Source organism: Manacus candei, unplaced genomic scaffold (assembly GCF_025592945.1).
Source record: "Manacus candei isolate 608988 ecotype Guabito, Panama unplaced genomic scaffold, ASM2559294v1 h1tg000057l, whole genome shotgun sequence".
NCBI lineage: Eukaryota > Metazoa > Chordata > Aves > Passeriformes > Pipridae > Manacus > Manacus candei.
In genome coordinates this window covers 13,571,284-13,587,962 of record NW_026138105.1, presented here as the reverse complement: position 1 = coordinate 13,587,962, position 16,679 = coordinate 13,571,284, and the positions used below count along the sequence as shown (strand labels likewise).

At 46.3% G+C, this 16,679-nt stretch overlaps 2 protein-coding genes across 4 annotated transcripts; one reads left to right on the top strand and one right to left on the bottom strand.

Moving 5' to 3' along the window:
• The first annotated feature begins 1,590 nt into the window (after positions 1-1,590).
• Positions 1,591-10,449, top strand: LOC127478185 (protein 4.2-like). 2 transcript variants are annotated; one of them, XR_007907137.1, is made up of 13 exons: positions 1,591-1,757; positions 2,402-2,587; positions 3,245-3,475; positions 4,081-4,199; positions 4,730-4,852; positions 5,255-5,432; positions 5,816-5,954; positions 6,337-6,440; positions 6,744-6,986; positions 7,809-8,129; positions 8,576-8,876; positions 9,139-9,272; positions 10,193-10,303. XR_007907137.1 is itself a non-coding variant. In XM_051803464.1 (13 exons), the coding sequence occupies exons 1-13, from the start codon at positions 1,748-1,750 to the stop codon at positions 10,341-10,343; spliced, it is 2,100 nt and encodes a 699-aa protein (XP_051659424.1). In that variant the 5' UTR covers positions 1,595-1,747; the 3' UTR covers positions 10,344-10,449. The 2 variants fall into 2 exon arrangements, 1 of the variants encoding a protein (XP_051659424.1); XM_051803464.1 differs by having other exon boundaries at positions 1,595-1,757; positions 8,576-8,736; positions 10,193-10,449.
• Positions 9,402-16,644, bottom strand: CCNDBP1 (cyclin D1 binding protein 1). Of its 2 annotated transcripts, XM_051803470.1 has the most exons (11): positions 16,518-16,644; positions 16,378-16,437; positions 15,586-15,665; positions 14,867-14,948; positions 14,327-14,423; positions 14,125-14,198; positions 13,744-13,820; positions 12,845-13,098; positions 12,382-12,442; positions 11,687-11,733; positions 9,402-11,307 (listed from the first exon to the last, which is right to left on the bottom strand). In XM_051803470.1, exons 1-11 carry the CDS (start codon positions 16,582-16,584, stop codon positions 11,199-11,201), a joined length of 1,008 nt encoding a protein of 335 aa, XP_051659430.1. In that variant the 5' UTR covers positions 16,585-16,644; the 3' UTR covers positions 9,402-11,198. The 2 variants fall into 2 exon arrangements, with proteins under 2 accessions (XP_051659430.1, XP_051659431.1); XM_051803471.1 differs by lacking the exon at positions 16,378-16,437 and having other exon boundaries at positions 16,518-16,593.
• Positions 16,645-16,679: the final 35 nt, after the last annotated feature.

Below are 16,679 nucleotides of genomic sequence, written 5' to 3'. Positions count from 1 at the left end.
TTTTGTCAAACCTACAATCTTTACACAGCCCTCGGTCAGAAGTCACTGGGAGTCAGTGGAGTAAAATATGGCTAATTGTCAGTATTTTTCTTTATAAATGCACAGTTTAAACGTGAGCATGCCCAAGAGGCTGACCCAGCCAGCCCTCATTCCAGTTTGATCACTCAAAAAAATAATCCAGTGAGCACTGGCTGATATGACACATGCTTCCCATAAATTGATCTTGAAAGACATTAAAATCAGCCTCCAGGGTGGTGAATGTTTCTCCCCACCATCCTGTTCTTCTGATCTAAGTTTCTAGAGCCTTGATTCAGGCAGTCGATGAAATTACTACTATTTTACAGATTAAAAGAGATCAACCAGAAATAGCCAAAGTTGGTGGTTTCAAATCACTTTGTTCTGCCACCAAAGCTGCACTGCTTTCCCACTCGGTCCATGTGCTGAATGTGGAGGGCACTGCTCACTATAAAAGACAAATCCAAAGGCACAGTGTAAGCATTTCTTGTAGCTCTAAAGAAACAAGAAATTCCCTCCAAAAGGAAAATTCCTGTCTAATTTGTGCACATGCCACTGTCAGAGCTGGAAATGCAGACACCTTCAAAGGGATGCAACAAATCTTCCTTGCAGTTGCCAGTTTGACCAAGAGATGGTACTGTGGGAATACACAGCCATTACAAGGCAGTGCTGATGGGATAAATACCTGCTTGGATCTAAACCACTCTGATTTAGAGGTTCATAAACACATACTTATATTGCAAAGGTGCATTTAAGAACACCTCTGAGATCCCTTCCAACCTCAACCACTCTGCAATTCTGTGAAAGTGAATCTGTACAATCAAGGCTGTGCTGTAAAAGGACTAAAACACAGGGAGTTTTTATTTAGCCTAAATGATGCATATAAGCAAGAGATTGTAAAGTCTAATATGGACATACTAAGAAAAACACCAAGTTCTCTGGTGTAATCTTGTGTGATTGGCTTCTCAAATTACTCTTGAATTTGTGGAAGATCATAGGTTTCTGCAAAATTATTGGTGACTCACTCCACAGTGAAAGATGTTCATTTCTGATATCTTATTTCCTATCTTTTGACCAATCATTTATCCATCCAGTGGTGTCCCTTTAATATTACAGCAACTTAAAAAATGTGCTTAGCCCAACTCTGCAGTGCAAAACTTTTAAATAGTCTGCATTATACTACAAAAATACTTTTTTTAGTTGCTGCCTTTGGCACATTTCCTCATTTTGAAGAGGTTTCACTTTTTTGAATTAGGCACAAGAGCAACGGATGTACTGACTCATATTTTTTTAACTCCTTGAAGAGTTTAGGATCTAAGTAGCTTGGGGTCAGTGCTGTAGAGCAGCTCTCCAACACTTACATTTGAAGTGCATTCTGTGCTTTGTTTAGAGCCATATTGAGATTTGCATTTCCTACTCTGGAGTTCCCAGTGCACAGCTTCTTGAAGGAATTGTCCCTGTCTGTCTCTAAATGCTTCACATCCCGCTGTGGAATTTGACCTCATCTGTTGGGTGTCTTCAGTGTGGCCTGAGAGATAAAAGAGCCCTTGACATCTGCACACCAGGCCAGCAAGATAAGCTGGAAAGGTGGCAACATCACGTCCCACCCTGTATAAAGAAATCAAGCAACCAACTTTGCAAGAGGACAGTTTTTACAGACAGCTGGAGGAAGGATCTGTTGCCCAGCAGAGTGAGCAGGAGCTGAAGACTTTCATGGTACAGGGAACCAGCCATGGGCCAAGGTAAGCAAAAATCACTTTGGTTAGTTCCAAGCATTTGCAAGCTGTGTGTCAGGGAAAAACAACTGTTCTTGCTCCAAGACAGTGTTCACAAGGCTTTAGAAGAGCTGAGCTTACAGGGCAGGAGCCAAGACTGTGCTCTAAAAGCTGAGGGAGTTGGGTTTGCATGGCAGACTGCACAAAAAGGCACAGCAAACAAAAGTTGGTATCAGTGTCTAAGAGGAGCTTGAGAAGCAGCAAGAAGCAGCTAAGGCAGACAGGTGAGAGTCTGGAAGCAAAGGTAAGTGAGGTATCCTCGACAGAGGGAATGGAGGGCAGGGGTGGTGGGAGGTAACCCAGACTATAAAACTGAAGCAGAGAGATGATGAAGTGTTTTAACCACGGAGCAGAAAGAGGGTCCAGGTTCCAAGCAACCTTGAAGAAAGTGACAGCAGAAAAGGCAGCTCAGTAGCCACTTGACAGCAGAACAACCAAGCTCAGAGTGAAGGCTCCCACAGTTACTGGTCAGAAAGTCTCAAAGGCAGGGAGGGAATGTCTGAGTGGAGAAAACACTTGGTCAGCTGTTTGTGTGTCTCAGAATGTGGCTCTGGGCCAGACTGCAGGCAGTTCACAGCCCCAAACTCATTCTGTATCTTCTCACACTACAGGTCTGAGCTTCAAAAAATGCGATTTCAAGGTCCCCATGAACAACAATAACCACCACACAGGAGAAATCAGCACTGAAAGGCTGATTGTGAGGCGGGGGCAGCCATTCACCATCACTGTGAACTTCTCAGCTCCAGTACACAACTACCTGCAGCAGATGAAGAGGACCTTCCTCATTGCACAGACAGGTAACACCACTACCAAACCTATCAGAACTCCACACTCCTCAAGAACAGAGCTGGTGGCAAAGCCATCTCCAGAGATGGACAGAGGTGCCCACATTTAGACATGGGGCAGTGGACTGTTTATCTAAGGCAAAGTAGAGTCTCCTGCTGCTGCAGGGTCACAACCAGATCCCTTTCCAGAAGAGACACTGCAGCACAATAACCAATACAGGTTCACTACTCCATGATTTGAAAGTACTCAAAGATCTCTCCTGGCTTTTGGTTTAGGAATGTTCAAACTTAGGTAGCCTTAAGGACTGTTTTCTAGTGAGACCCCTGAGAAGGGCAGCAACATTCAGCCCCAGCCTGTTTTACCAAAACTTGAGCATTTGGCTGTGACTCTTGTTCTAAGACTGAATTCCAGGAGCAGCAGGTCTGCACCATTCTGGCAGTGAATACACTGGTTTCTACAAATCTATGAAATGCACATCTCACTTTCAAATGTGGCCTGAGTGCAGCAGTAACCTTAGGAAGGTTCACAAGGCATCAAGCTGATAAATGGTTTAGACTCTCTCATGAGCAGAGCTGTGGCTCCCAAACAGACAAGGTCCCTGCAGTCTGCACAGGTGAGGAATAAACACAATGTTTGGAATAAACACAACCAGATCTCTTTGGCTACAGGACGACATCCTTCCAAAGGAGATGAAATCCAGACTGAATTTCCCATCTCCAGCCTGGGAGACCAGAAGCAGTGGAGTGCAGCACTGGAAGAACAGGACCTGTGCTCCTGGACCCTCACTGTGAACACCCCTGCCAATGCTCCCATTGGCCAGTACACTCTGCTTCTACGTGCTTCCCAAACTTCCCACGACCTGGGAGAATTCACCCTTCTCTTTAACCCTTGGTGCCAAGGTATGTGGTCAGAAATGGAGAGGCAGGCTGGGATCAGTCACTTCACAAAAACAGCTTTTGAGCTCTGGCACTTTGCCCTCCTGGAGGCTGAGGCTGACCCACCCAGTGCTCCCTGCCCCTCCTGCCCTGCTCCTCACAGCACCTGAGGAGAGAGGAAGGGGCTAAGAAAGCTCAGAGTTGCCTACCTCAGCACTTCTGTCCCATTGCTGGAGTACTCCACTGCCAGAGCCCTGCCCTTCTGCTAAGGAAAAATGTTTGATGAAGTGTTTCCTATAGTAAAGATTTTAAGATGAGTCAAGATTGTAACTAGTCTGATTAAGGCCACTGTATCTTTCTTAGTATTAGAGAAGTTATCAGCCAGGAGAGTAGCAGAGCCAGCAAGTGCAACTGCCTAGGTCTGGAGGAACTTTTTGAACAAGGAACAGAGATTACAATGAAATTCTTTTTTCCTGTCTGATTCACAAACTGTGATATTTTTCAAGGCAGGATGCCAGGGACTGCTGAAGTCCCTGGAGTGCAGTGGAGTCTGCTGATGTCAGAGAGATGCAAGTGCATCTGAGACCAGGAATGCTTTCTTCCTGATGCTTTTTTTCCCTCTGATCTAGATGATGAAGTGTTCTTGCCCAACGAGGCACAGCGGCAGGAGTACATTTTAAACCAGGAGGGTGTCATCTACTGGGGGACTGAAAATGCAACCGTAGCACAACCCTGGGACTTCAGTCAGGTAAGCCAGAGTTCCAACATGCCCTCTCACAGCCACCAGCAGAGAAGAGTACATATACCTTGTGTATACAGGATGCTGATAGCCTTACCCATCTCTGTGCTGTGGCTCTGATGAAAGACCTTGCTCTCTGCACTCACTGTCTTTGTCTAAGCCTGTGCAGGAGAACAGGGACCTCTGCATGAAATCACATAACCCCCTATATGTCATTTTAGCTACCTTCTCAGGCTGTGCTATATAAAGATATGCATTGATCTATATCCCAGCTTTGTGTGCCTTCCTTTCCAAAACAGGTATAAAAGCATTTAACAGAACTTAGTAATACTGTCTCTGTATTACAGGTAAAGTGAGGACAAGTAGATCTTTCAATTTGCCCAAGGCCACCTGACACAGCCAGTGATTAGAACAGGACAGATTCTATAAGACAATCAGCAGAAAGGGAGAAATAACCTGCACAGTTCCAAACCCTCGTAGGGACTCAAGAGAACAAAAACTCAGGCCGGATTTCCTGAAATGATGTGTTCTTGTTTCAGTTTGAGCAGGGCATTGTTGACATCTGCTTCACACTGCTGTGCATGGGTGAACACCATCAAGGAGAGAAGGATCCCACCCAGCGCAGGAGCCCTGTCCACGTCTGCCGAGCAGTGGCTGCCATGGTAAGGAGAGCAGGCAGCAGCCCTGGCACTAGCAGGGTGCATCTTCTCAATCCCAGGGTGCATCTTCTCAACCCCAGCTCAGGGCAACCCACTGACCAAAGAGGAAGCCTGCCCAGGGCTGTTCCAAACCCGACCTCCTGCCCACCTCCAGCCTATCCTGATATTCTCGCAGCAGACAAGTAGTGCTGCAGGAGTTTCTTAGCAGTGACTTTATTCACTCACTGAATAAATCTCAGAGGACATTGCTGTGCTTGTTCTGCTCAGCCACAACCTTCATGCTTTGCACCAAAAAAATCCTCTTGGTTTCATCTGCCTTGGGAATGGCTTCATCAAATAGGATTGGGTTGACCTAGCAAAGAGAGGCAATTCCTTAATACAACTTTCTCTCCTCCTTCCCTGCAGCTGAACTGCAATGAGCTTAAAGGAATCCTGACAGAGTGTGAGGCTGGGAAATACCGTAATGGGACACCCCCTTCCAAGTGGCTGGGAAGCAGCCCCATCCTCTGGCAGTGGATGGCATCGAAACGCCAGCCTGTCCGCTACGGGCACTGCTGGGTGTTTGCTGCAGTCATGTGTTCAGGTACCTCAAAGTGATGCTTCAAAGACCTTCATGCTGAGCAAAGCCTTATTTGGTCTGCAGGACCTCTAGCATATGCCTAAATTCCTGGATTAACACAGATCCTAGTAACACAACCTTTAATCTTTAGGTGAGAGGCAGATCCCCAGAGTTTCCTCGTCAGCACTGAGCATCACTAGCTTTGAGATAAAAGAGTATCAGTACATCCATTCCCTGAAGGCACTTATGAGATCTTATTTCCTGAAGGGGCAAGGACTCTTGCAAAGTCCAGACAGCAGGCCTGTGCCATTCCTAACAGTCCTAGCACCAAAAAGCTCTGCACCCATCAGCAGAGGCACCCTTAGGGCAGGATGCACAACTGATTCACGGCTCTCTCTTCTGCACAGTTCTGAGGTGCCTGGGAATCCCTACCAGGGTGGTCACTGGCTTTACGTGGGCTCACAACACTAAGAGCAGCCTGAGTGTGGATGAGTATTATGATGAAGATGGGACACTGCTCACTCAGGACAAGCGTGCTCGTGTCTGGTAAGGAAACATGGCAGGGCCCAAGCAAGAATTTGAGACAATACCTGGATGTAGGAAGTGATAGAGGGGGGAGAACAAAGAGGTGAAAGAGCTGCGGGGAGGTGGATAGGAGACAGCTCGGCTGAGATCCTGTCTACATGACCTGTCCTTGATAAAGTGGGCAACCCAAACTGAAGAGTGCTTTATTACTAAGGCCCACAAAGGAAGAATGATAGCCCAGTCCAGCCAGAGAAACTCCACTTGTATCAAAAAACATGGTCTCTGCTCTCCTCAACATGCACTGAACTCTTTCAAAGGAGCATTGACCGGCTGTGGTTTGGCTAAAAATTTACTGTACCTCAGGGCCCAGTCCCTTGGTATAAGCTCGTGATGTCTCCTGCAGGACCTTCCACGTTTGGAACGAGTGCTGGATGGCTCGGGCTGATCTGCCACCCCAGTACAGCGGGTGGCAGGCACTGGATGCCACCTGCCAGGAAAAAAGCGAAGGTAAGATACCAGAGATGGGCTTGAGAAAGGGGGGAAGAGGAGCAGTTCAGCATTCCTCCCTTCCCCAACTTCCAGTGGAAAGATGCAACAGGACAGGGACTCACCCTGTTGACTTTAGGCCCAAAATCATTATTTATCTGTTTGGTTTCTGCAGCTTATGTAGCTTTAAGAGCTCTATCACAGCACTGCTTCCTAATGTCTTCCTGAACTAGATACTTCACTAATCCCAGTGTAGGTCTAAACTAGGGATGGCTTTAGCTGGTAAAGCATCTGAATCTTAACTAGGCCATGTTTTCTCTTCAGGTCGATCCTTCTGTGGGCCAGCCCCTGTCCACGCCATCAAGGAAGGGGACACAGAAGTCAATTATGATGTTTGCTACTTCTTTGCTGCCATCAATGCCAAGTGTCAGGTCTGGATACAAAGAGCAGATGACACCCTTAAGCCAGCTTTCGGTGGCACAAAATACACTGGTAACAACATCAGCACCAAGAGTGTTGGCAGTGAACGCTGTGAGGACATCACACACAACTACAAATATCCTGAAGGTATGGGGTTGGCCAGTGGCTGAGCACCTTCCTTGGCAGTGTTGCAAGTGAAGAGGAAAAGGCTAGAGAGCAGAGACAAACCAAAACACCAGGGTCATCCAATTCTCATAACTTTCCCTTCTTCAATGGCACGAGAACACCCAACTCTGTCTACAGAACCAAAGCCTAAATTTCATCTGCTTAATTGCATTAACCAGGTCTGTGGATGGCTGCGTGTTTCTTTACCAGGCACTTCCACATCTGGAAAAACTTTTCTGGTTCCTGTTGCCTCTACACTCTGTACATTCACCTCCCATTACCTCTGTAATAGATAGACAGACAGATAGATAGAACTATTTCAGACCCCAGCTTTCTGAAAAGGACTGTTATGCTCTCAGATATTGCCTAAATCTCTCCCTCAAAAAGTAGCTTCAGAATGTGAGTGCTGTTTCCCTGACCCAACCCTGCCATCTCATCTTAGGCTGTGGCATGTTGTCTCCTTGGCTGCAGTCCATCACATGAGAGCACAGCCCTGTGCCTCAGCTACAGCAACAGTTAAAGAGGCCACTGCCTCCTTTACTCTGACAGATGTTAGCACCAAGGTGCTTTAAAAGCTATGACAACTCTTCCCAAGTAGAATCTGTCAGGTACATCCAATGAATGTCCTGTCAGCTGAAATTCTTGAACTGCTCCAACCAGAAGCTCAAAAGGATATCTCTCTATGCTCTTAGAAACAGTTATCTACAGTAGTGCCAGGATAAATCAATGCCATTCTCCTGCACTTGCTGCTTCACACTAGTAAACTGGAAAGGATACTAAAATATGTGTTTCTTTTTGTGACAGGCTCTCTTAAGGAAAAAGGAGTACTTGACAAAGCCTACAGAAGTATAAGGAAACTTGAGACAACCACCAGCAGCAGCTCAACACTGTTTAGCTCCATTCCTATTGCCCTTGAAGAGCCAGTTAACCTTTCCCTCCACCTCCAGTCGAGTAGTTCTCTGCAACCGGGACAAGATATTCCACTTTCCATTGAAATGTCTAACCACAGTGGTGAAGAAAAGGCTACTCAGCTGGTAGTTGGGGTCCAGTCTCTACATTATAATGGTGTGCCTATTACCCAGCTTTGGAAGGAAGAGTTTAATTTTAACCTCCAAAGCAATGAAGGTAAGGACTCTGCTGAGTGCCTGGCTAGAAAAGTGTATCTAGTTCTCACTTCAGAAAAAATGCTCTTAGCCATAAGTTTACAAAAGGTTGTCTGAATAGTTGATTGTAAATGATTGCCCAGAGAGGTTGTGGAGTCTCCCTCATTGGAGATATTCAAGGACCATCTGGACACAATCCTGTGCCATGTGCTCTGGGATGACCTTGCTTGGGCAGGGAGGTTTGACAACATGATTCACTTCCAACCTTACCCATTCTGTGATTCTGTGAAATACAACACTTTGGCAACACCACCTTAGAGATTTTCAATCTGTGAATCCAGCTGGGATCACTTAAGCATTTAAATGCTGCAGCTTTCAGTACAATGTTGGGCACTAAACACTCAGAGGTGTCACGCAGGCAAAGGAAAGACTCTGCTCATCATCTGTTATTTCACCACTCTATTCCAGTCCACAACCTGAAGATCCTTGTGCCTTACTCATGGTGTGGAAAAGAGCTGGGGGAGACCCACCTGCTCAGGCTGACTGCTGTGCTGAGAGATGAGGCCTCCTGCTACATATACCTGGCACAGGAAGAGATCAGCGTTTCTGATCCCCTTCACACTATTGAGGTTAGACTGGGCTGTCATTCTGTTACTGCAGGAGGGAGAAAACAGCTTTCACAGTCACAGGCAGCAAAACAACTCTGCTGGTTCAGTGGCTCTCCTCATGCCTTGTTCTTTCAAAGCACTGGGATATCAGTTTGGGAAAGGTGAGTTGGGCCAGTGTTGTACACAGTGCTCCCACTCCTGCCTTTTCTGTGCGTGTGCATGAGGAAATCCTGATGACTCCTAACTCAGTGACTACTCTGGAAATCAGAGGCTGCAGAAGGAAACTAGAGCAGAAGAAACTAACCTGGATTTTGCCTCTTCTGCCAACTGGCAGCTTTGGCACCAAAAATTATACATCTCCCTTTAATCACAGAAGAATCTTTTTCCTTCTCTCAGTTTCAGCTCATTTCCTTCTTTCAACAGCTTCCAAAAACCATGGTACAGTATCAGCCAAGCACAGCAAGGATCAGCCTCCTGAACCCTTTCCCCAAACCCCTGGAGCAGTGTGTGGTAGCAGTTGCAGGGCAAGGGCTCATTTACAGACAGAGGAAGTACAGGTAAGTGCAAACTAATGGATCTGAGAACAGCAAATGGAAAAAGAGACACAATACAAGCTAGAGAAACCCTTGCACAGGAAAGGCTATCCCCAAAAATAACCAGGCAACAACATGGCAGGAAGACACTGCTTCAGCATGAAAGCCCCAGGCATTCTGTCCTTTATTTACATACAATACAGAAGATTTTCACACTCAAAAGGAGAAGTTAACAGAACTTCCAACAAATGTGTAATGCATAAGTTGAAGCCAATATGACATCTGTGAAAGCTTCAACCACAAAGGCCTAGACAACAAAAGGAAAAGCCTCCTGCCAACAAAAGGATAACAGGAGAAATACCACAAGACTTAGTCAGAAACTCACATTAAATAAGACAAGTTACTGAAATGAGGTCACTGAAATGAGCCATGAAGTTTAGAAATTATTTGCTGTTGAGAAATCAATTACTTTTTAGTGAGCCACTTGAACATCCTTAAGTGGAATAAAACTATACTGTTTGTGACATATCTTTCCACCCATTACCCACTATAAACAATAAAGACAGTCCCTGGGTACAATTCTAGTGGTGTCTTCCCCTTCCCAACTGAAGAACCAGGCAAATGTGACTTAGCCAAGAGTCATCCAAAAAGGTGTGCTCTCCTGCACAGGACAAACACCCCACATTTATCTGAAGAAGCTGCATTAGGACAAAGTGACCTTAGATGGCTCCATGGGGAATTAACTTTCCTGTCCTACCTCCTGCCCAAACTATTGTCAGATGACAATTCCATTGTGGTAGTTTAGATAACTGCTAGCTTTCTTCTTTTTCTCCTTTCTTTTCTTTTTACTTTTGGCACCACACTCCTGTCTAGCATTTCCTAGGCCCAGGGAACCAGAAATACAAAGAGGTGTGATTCCTGTATAATCCCTTCTCACCTTTCAGGTTGGGATCTGTGCAAGCTAAAAGCACTCAAGAGCTGCAAATCCCATTCACCCCCATCCGAGCAGGGCCCAGGAGACTCACTGCACAACTTACCTGCCCTCAACTCCAGAGCCTGAAGAGCTACAGAACTACTGACATTGCAGCTGCCTGAGGCCCAGCTTGGAACAGGTCCTGCTTACAAAAGAGTGGTCATGATCTGTGCCCTGATCTTAGGCAAGCACAGATGTTAAGTTTAATAAAAGTTAAGTTTAAAACCATGTCTGATTTTGATTATTTGTATAAATTCAGCTCTCTCCCATCTGGCACTATGTCCACTCTCCAGTTTCAGAAGTTGAACCTTACTGTGACAAAGATGGGCTGAAGGCTCAAGCAGACATTTCTCACCACACACATGTGCTGAACCCACCACTGCTGAGGCATTTTCCCTCCTTGTGAAAACAAAAGGATACCCTGGAACTTTAAAGTGATGTAGCAATTCTCTAGAGATACACCTCTCTCCCCTTACAGATCCTTGATATTAATAAAGTAGTAAACAGTATTTTCTGCTGCTTTCTGAGGAAATAAATAATAGAAAGCTGTTCATTGCTCTCTAAGGTTAAACAGGAAATAGCAACAGTGCAGCATATTTTATAATGGTTCATTGGGCTGCTTGCAAAAGAAGCAAGACCCCTTCCTTCAGTATATATCTTCTGCCACCTGAAGACAGATAAAGCAACTAATGCAAATCTACCAATATTTTATTGTTCTTTGAACCCCACAGTAGCTGTAATGTCTGAAGAACGGGGCAGGTTAAGATGCAGCACTGCATCATCCCAAGAATCCAAGTAAAATGACGACTTCTGCAATGGCAAAGAGTAACTTCCTGGAAAAGTTTTTCCAAGTGGCAGTAAGGTTCTCTCCTAGAAACATTGTTCTCCTCATTCTCTGAGCAGCTGAAGAACAGCAAGATTCACTGGAAAAGCACATGCCAGAGCCAGTGGCAGCAACACACGTAGGCACAGGAGAGCTAGAGTTGACCCTGTGTGAAGTTCTTGATTTTGTTCATGTTGTGATCTACTGCACCATCTAGAAACTGCACCCAGCCTTCCTCTGATGGTGGACACACATGGCTTGTCCTGCAAAAGTGGAGGAAATTCATTAGGAAAGCCTCCTGGGTGTCCTACATCTATGCATCCAGGCAACACAGGGGTACTGTGAAGTGCTGAATAACCACAGCACTAAACAGGGCTGCTATAGCCCCAGAGGGCTTTGAGCAAGGAAGAACCCACATTCATGTATGTAGTCCCAAACCTTAACACACATGTGTGTGTCTTCAGTGGGAACTGCTTTCATCCCTACCATCCTTTTCTTAGTCTCACCCCTCAGATAACATCCTAACTACTCCAAAATGCCAGCATTTACTGTCTAGAAATGAGTCATATTTGACACGAGGCAGAAAGGTCTGAACTTTCATAGCAGGGAACACACACTAATAAAACAGTAGCTCATACTCACTTTGCAATCTCTAAGACCTTCTTTAACACTGAGGCCAACTTAGCAGCCTAGAAGGAAACAAAAGGGAAATTAAGTGAGCCAAATGTGAGGAAAAACAGGGTCTCAGCAGTACTGGAAAGGAAAGAGAAATGCAGGAATGCTCAACAGCCAAAAATGAGTATAACTGCCACCAATCCTGATGCAGAATGGAGTTATCTATCACTGCCAAGCTAGAAGTGTCTCCCACCCTACTGCTGGCTGGGACAGGTGAAAATAAAGACACGTATGGTTTTAAAGCATACATTAAAATGCTTTATTTAAAAAAAAAGACAAGCCTATTAGAAATTGGTAATTGATATTAAGATATGAAGTCACAAGTGACTGACTTTAATGCAATTTGATATTAAGCAATACTTTCTTTTTTATTGTAAAAAATTATACCACTGGCCAAAGGCATGAAACCAGTTTTGTCACTGGACATCTCTATGGATTACAGCTCAGAGCTAAAGCTCCAAGTGGTCATGCCCTTCCCAGAAGACGTAAAGATTTCCACCTGAAGGAAGCTAAGGAAGCTAAGAACCACTCCTCAACCATAAGAAATCTTTACTGAGGCAGTCACTAACACCCACCTCTCCGTGACAGTCACATAACCCCTCCAATTTGATTTCTCCCCGTTCTCTACAGCCCAGTCCCACACACAGGCTGCAGATACTCACATTAAGTCGCACAGCCAGAGGGTTCACAGGTGGGTACATGCTCAGTGCCAGCTCATCAACACTAGGATAGAAAAGAGGAAGAATAGAAGAAAGGTCCTGCCAGCACAACTCATGGATCCTGGTCCAAGCCCACACCCAGCCCTGAATGTAAGTCAGGAACAGCAGTGCATGACAAGCAGACATCAGGCATACCCATGGGATGTGCCCCTCTCACCACAGTGTGAGATGTGGCCACAGCTCAACCCCAAATTGCAATGTCTGTTCCCCTCCTGACCTGCATAACTCTCAACAGCTATAGCTATAACTATAGCTATTGAACTCTCAACTGCTATGCTATAGCAGTCTCCCGACCACCTGCTCACAGCTCCAGTATCATAAAGGCAGTCCTGTTCTGTTCTCTAGACCTCAAGAGAGACCAAGGCTGCTCCAGAGTAAAAAGCAGCACAGGGAGAGACCTGCTTACCTTGGACTGATCTCATTAGCAATGTCTGCAAGGTCATCCAGCTGAGCAATCTGCTCTGGAGAATCAGCTTTGCCATAGGCCTTCACTGCACCCAGGACCTTCTTCAGGCAAGCTTTGGAAGCCTTCATTAACCCCATGCAGGAGCTCAGCAGCTGCCGGTCACCTTCTGACCAATATGTGTCTCTGTTGCCCCGAAAGCCCAGCTCTTCATCTTCCATGATGTCACCATAGGGATCCTGCCCTTCCACCAGTGCCTGAGAACACAGATGCACTGAAAACCCAGAGCCTGACATCAATTCCAGCAATACCCAGAAGGAAAGGGAGAACATCATCTAGACATCATGCAAATAATTAATGGGGGAAATCTCATCTGGTTAATCCCAGAAATGGATTAAGATAAATTAATCCCCCACTCTAATTCAACAGTGCAAACAGCAAGAACCTGGTAAATACTGCCATTCCTACATCAGCCTAAACTTCCTCCCACAATCTCCCATGTCCCCCATTTCAGGACATGGCTTTATGGATACCTTACATCAAGTAAACCTGGTTTGAGATTAAAAACTCATTAAAATCCATGCAAAAACCAATAACCTAGGTCATATCAGAACAAATTTAAACCAAAGCCTGTATATAAAACAATCCCTGCATTCCATCACTGAACCACCATAGAGGGTGGTGGGGCACTGGAACAGGGCAGTGGTCACAGCCCCAAACTTGCCAGAGCTCAGGCATTGTTTGGACAATGCTCTCAGGCACATGGTGGGATTGCTGGGGTTGCCCTGTGCAGAGACAGGAGTTGGACTCGATGATCCTTGTGTGTCCCTTCCAACTCAGGATATTCTGTGAGTCCACAATCCACCACTGCAGGTTGCTCTGAGGCTCAGGGGCTTCCTTACATGTTCCATCTCCTCCACAGCATCCTTGACCACACCCAGACACGCAGTCAGAGCTGATGAAACTGCTGCCTGGTTATCTGCAAAGGAAAAGGATAAAAATTGTGGCACCCCACTGTTTCAAATCAGTTTGCAACAACCTTCATCTGGGTTTGCCATCATTAGATCTTGAGATTGCAGGATCACACTTCTTGCAGAGCTCAGAGCTGCACTGTTGTCATGCAAAGAATCTGGCCCGGCTTCCAAGCTTATACATTTCAAAACCAGTCGGGTTTTGGAGAATGAGTGAGCCTTCATTGTACCACCTAGAATACCTTTGCAAAGGCTACTGATACTCCAAGGCAACACATCCTAGTCCTGTTGTTCTGCATTTACAACACTCACCTCGTGGCAGGCTGGACACTTGCTCACACGCCTCCCACACACCTCCAGTGGATATAAGCTGTTCCTGAGACAAGCTGAAACAAAACAAAAGCCCCCAAAGTTAGACTCAAGTATACTTGCTAACAAGTATACTTGTAACCTTTTCTTCCCTTTTTTCCAAAAAATTATCATAAAATCATAGAATCATGCGATTAAAAATTACCTCTCCGCTGGAGCATTGAGAATTGTGTCTGTGAGCTGGATCATCCCTTCCACTACTTCAGTGGTAGCATCTCGCACCATCTTCCGGAGAGTAGTACCTGGGTGAGATTGAGAAAGAGCAAGAAAGCTGCCACAGTCAGCACTGACAGAAAGCAACTGCTGAGATGAACACAAAGATGAACACACAGACTGCTCTGTTTGTGTGGATACACTGTATAAATGAAGTTACAGGTATTTGGAAGGAAGCAAGATGCTTCCCAGTTCCAAAAGGACTCTGGACAATAATTTCAACACTTCATAAATACCAACACTCAATCAACTATACAACTTCCTACATTATCATTCTTCCACAGATGGAAATCTGCAGGAGCAGACAAACAAGTAGTTCACTCATAAACACGTTCAAAGTCTACAGAACAGTTGATAATGGGATAACCTGCTAATGAAAGTTTGCTTTCCTGTGGATGCCAGATCTCATACTGGGCTCTGAAATACGGGGTTTCTTTATACAGGGGTGGCTGCCTTGCTGTCACTATCTCACCTTGGCCCTTGGGGAGCCAGTAGTACACTGTGGCAACTGCAAGAATGGCATTTTGGACATCTTCACTCAGCTTCCTGCAATCCTGAAAATGGAGATGCAAAAGGATCACCTTCAGATCATCATGAGTAGCACACAGCTGCAGCATATTTAGAAAGTCTCACAAGCAATCACTGGCTTTCAGACTGCTTTGAGAAAAGGGAAACATAATAATGGCCGTCCTGTTTGAGAAACAAATCCAACACAAGAAGAAAATACAAATAAACAAGCTGTATGCATAATAACATGACTGGGTAACAAAACACGCCCTGGTGTGGTGGTCACACACCAGAGAGGAAGAAGTAGCTTAGATCATTATTCTGGAGATTTTTTATTCCTGTCCTCCAAACACAGGTGTGATAAATTTCTCTCAATTAATAGCAAAAATATTTCATATTCTTTGTTGGATCTAAAGTCTGTATTCTCCAATATTCTGTTTCTATCAGCAACTAGCTGCAACTGCTAAAGAATGTAAGAACACTTCTGGTAAGTATGTCTCCTTAGCTTATAGAAATTAGTTCTCTGGGCAGCTCTTGGATTGTGTTAATGAACTCTACAATACACAGTCCATAGTGACATCCCTTGTTTGCACTGGACCAAATTGTTTTAATCAAGTGAACCAAGAGACACCTGGACCTTCATGCACAGGGGCAATTTCACAGTCTGTGGAGGCTTTCACTCACCTCTGCAGAAGGTAGCGGAGGCCTTGAGAACGCCAGACTCAGCTTTGTAGCTTCCTGTGACGTTACTTGGAATGTCTGACCTAGAAAAAATCCAATGGGAGCAAAAGAAAAGAAAGTAACTTGGGTAAAAGATAAAAGAACAGAGCAGCTTGATGAGCGACATCTCTGATGCTACTACTTGATTATCATTACTTGCTTGATTATCATTACTTCCTTCCAAGCCATACAAACATATACACTAAATCCCAATCCAAAGCAGAATTCCATGGTGCCATGCATGTAGCTTGTGTCCTATGCCTGCTTTTTTTCTTTTTTTTTTGTTTTTTTTCTCATATGGCTGGTAGTGATACCCACAACCCCAGTCTGCATCTCGGTCCATGACCCCTTCACCAGGATGTGCTGGGAGGCTTTAACAGGGACCAAAGGCTCTCTAAATCTTGTGTACCAACGGTTCAATATCGGCTGCTGCTTTGCCAGGTGACCGCTGTTAGGGTGGTCAGGCACTGGAATAGGTTGCCCAAGGAGGTGGTGGAGTCACCATCGCTGGAGGCGTTTGAGCGGCGCTCGGATCTGGCGCTGAGCCAGATGTGGTTTAGGGGTTACAGAGGCAGCGCTGGGTTGACGGCTGGACTCGATGATCTTAAAGGTCCGTTCCAACCCTGATGATCCTACGATTCCACGAGCGGAGAGTACGTGCCAAGCGCCGGCTGGAGACCCGCGGGGGATGGGAGCCCTGCCCGGCAGCGGCCCCGGCACACCCCAAAGCCCGGTCCGTCCCCTCCCCGCCCGTACCTAGCGCGTCCCAGAAGCGCGGCAGCTCGAACGGCTCTCGGCCCTCGCCCGGCTCTCCCTCTGTAACGGCACAGACACAGCTCAGCCCGCGGGGAGCCCGGCTCGGCCCGGCCCGAACCCCGCCCGGCCCCGGCCCGCACCTCGCACCCGCGCCAGCACCGCCCGCAGCGCCCCGCGCACGTCCCGCAGCGGCTCCCGCGCCTCCATCGCCGGGAGCGGCCCCGCAGCGCCCCGCGCGTCACGTCCGCTCCCGGCAGCGGCTGCACCGCCCCGGCCCGCCCCTCCCGCGGCCCCGCCCCGGC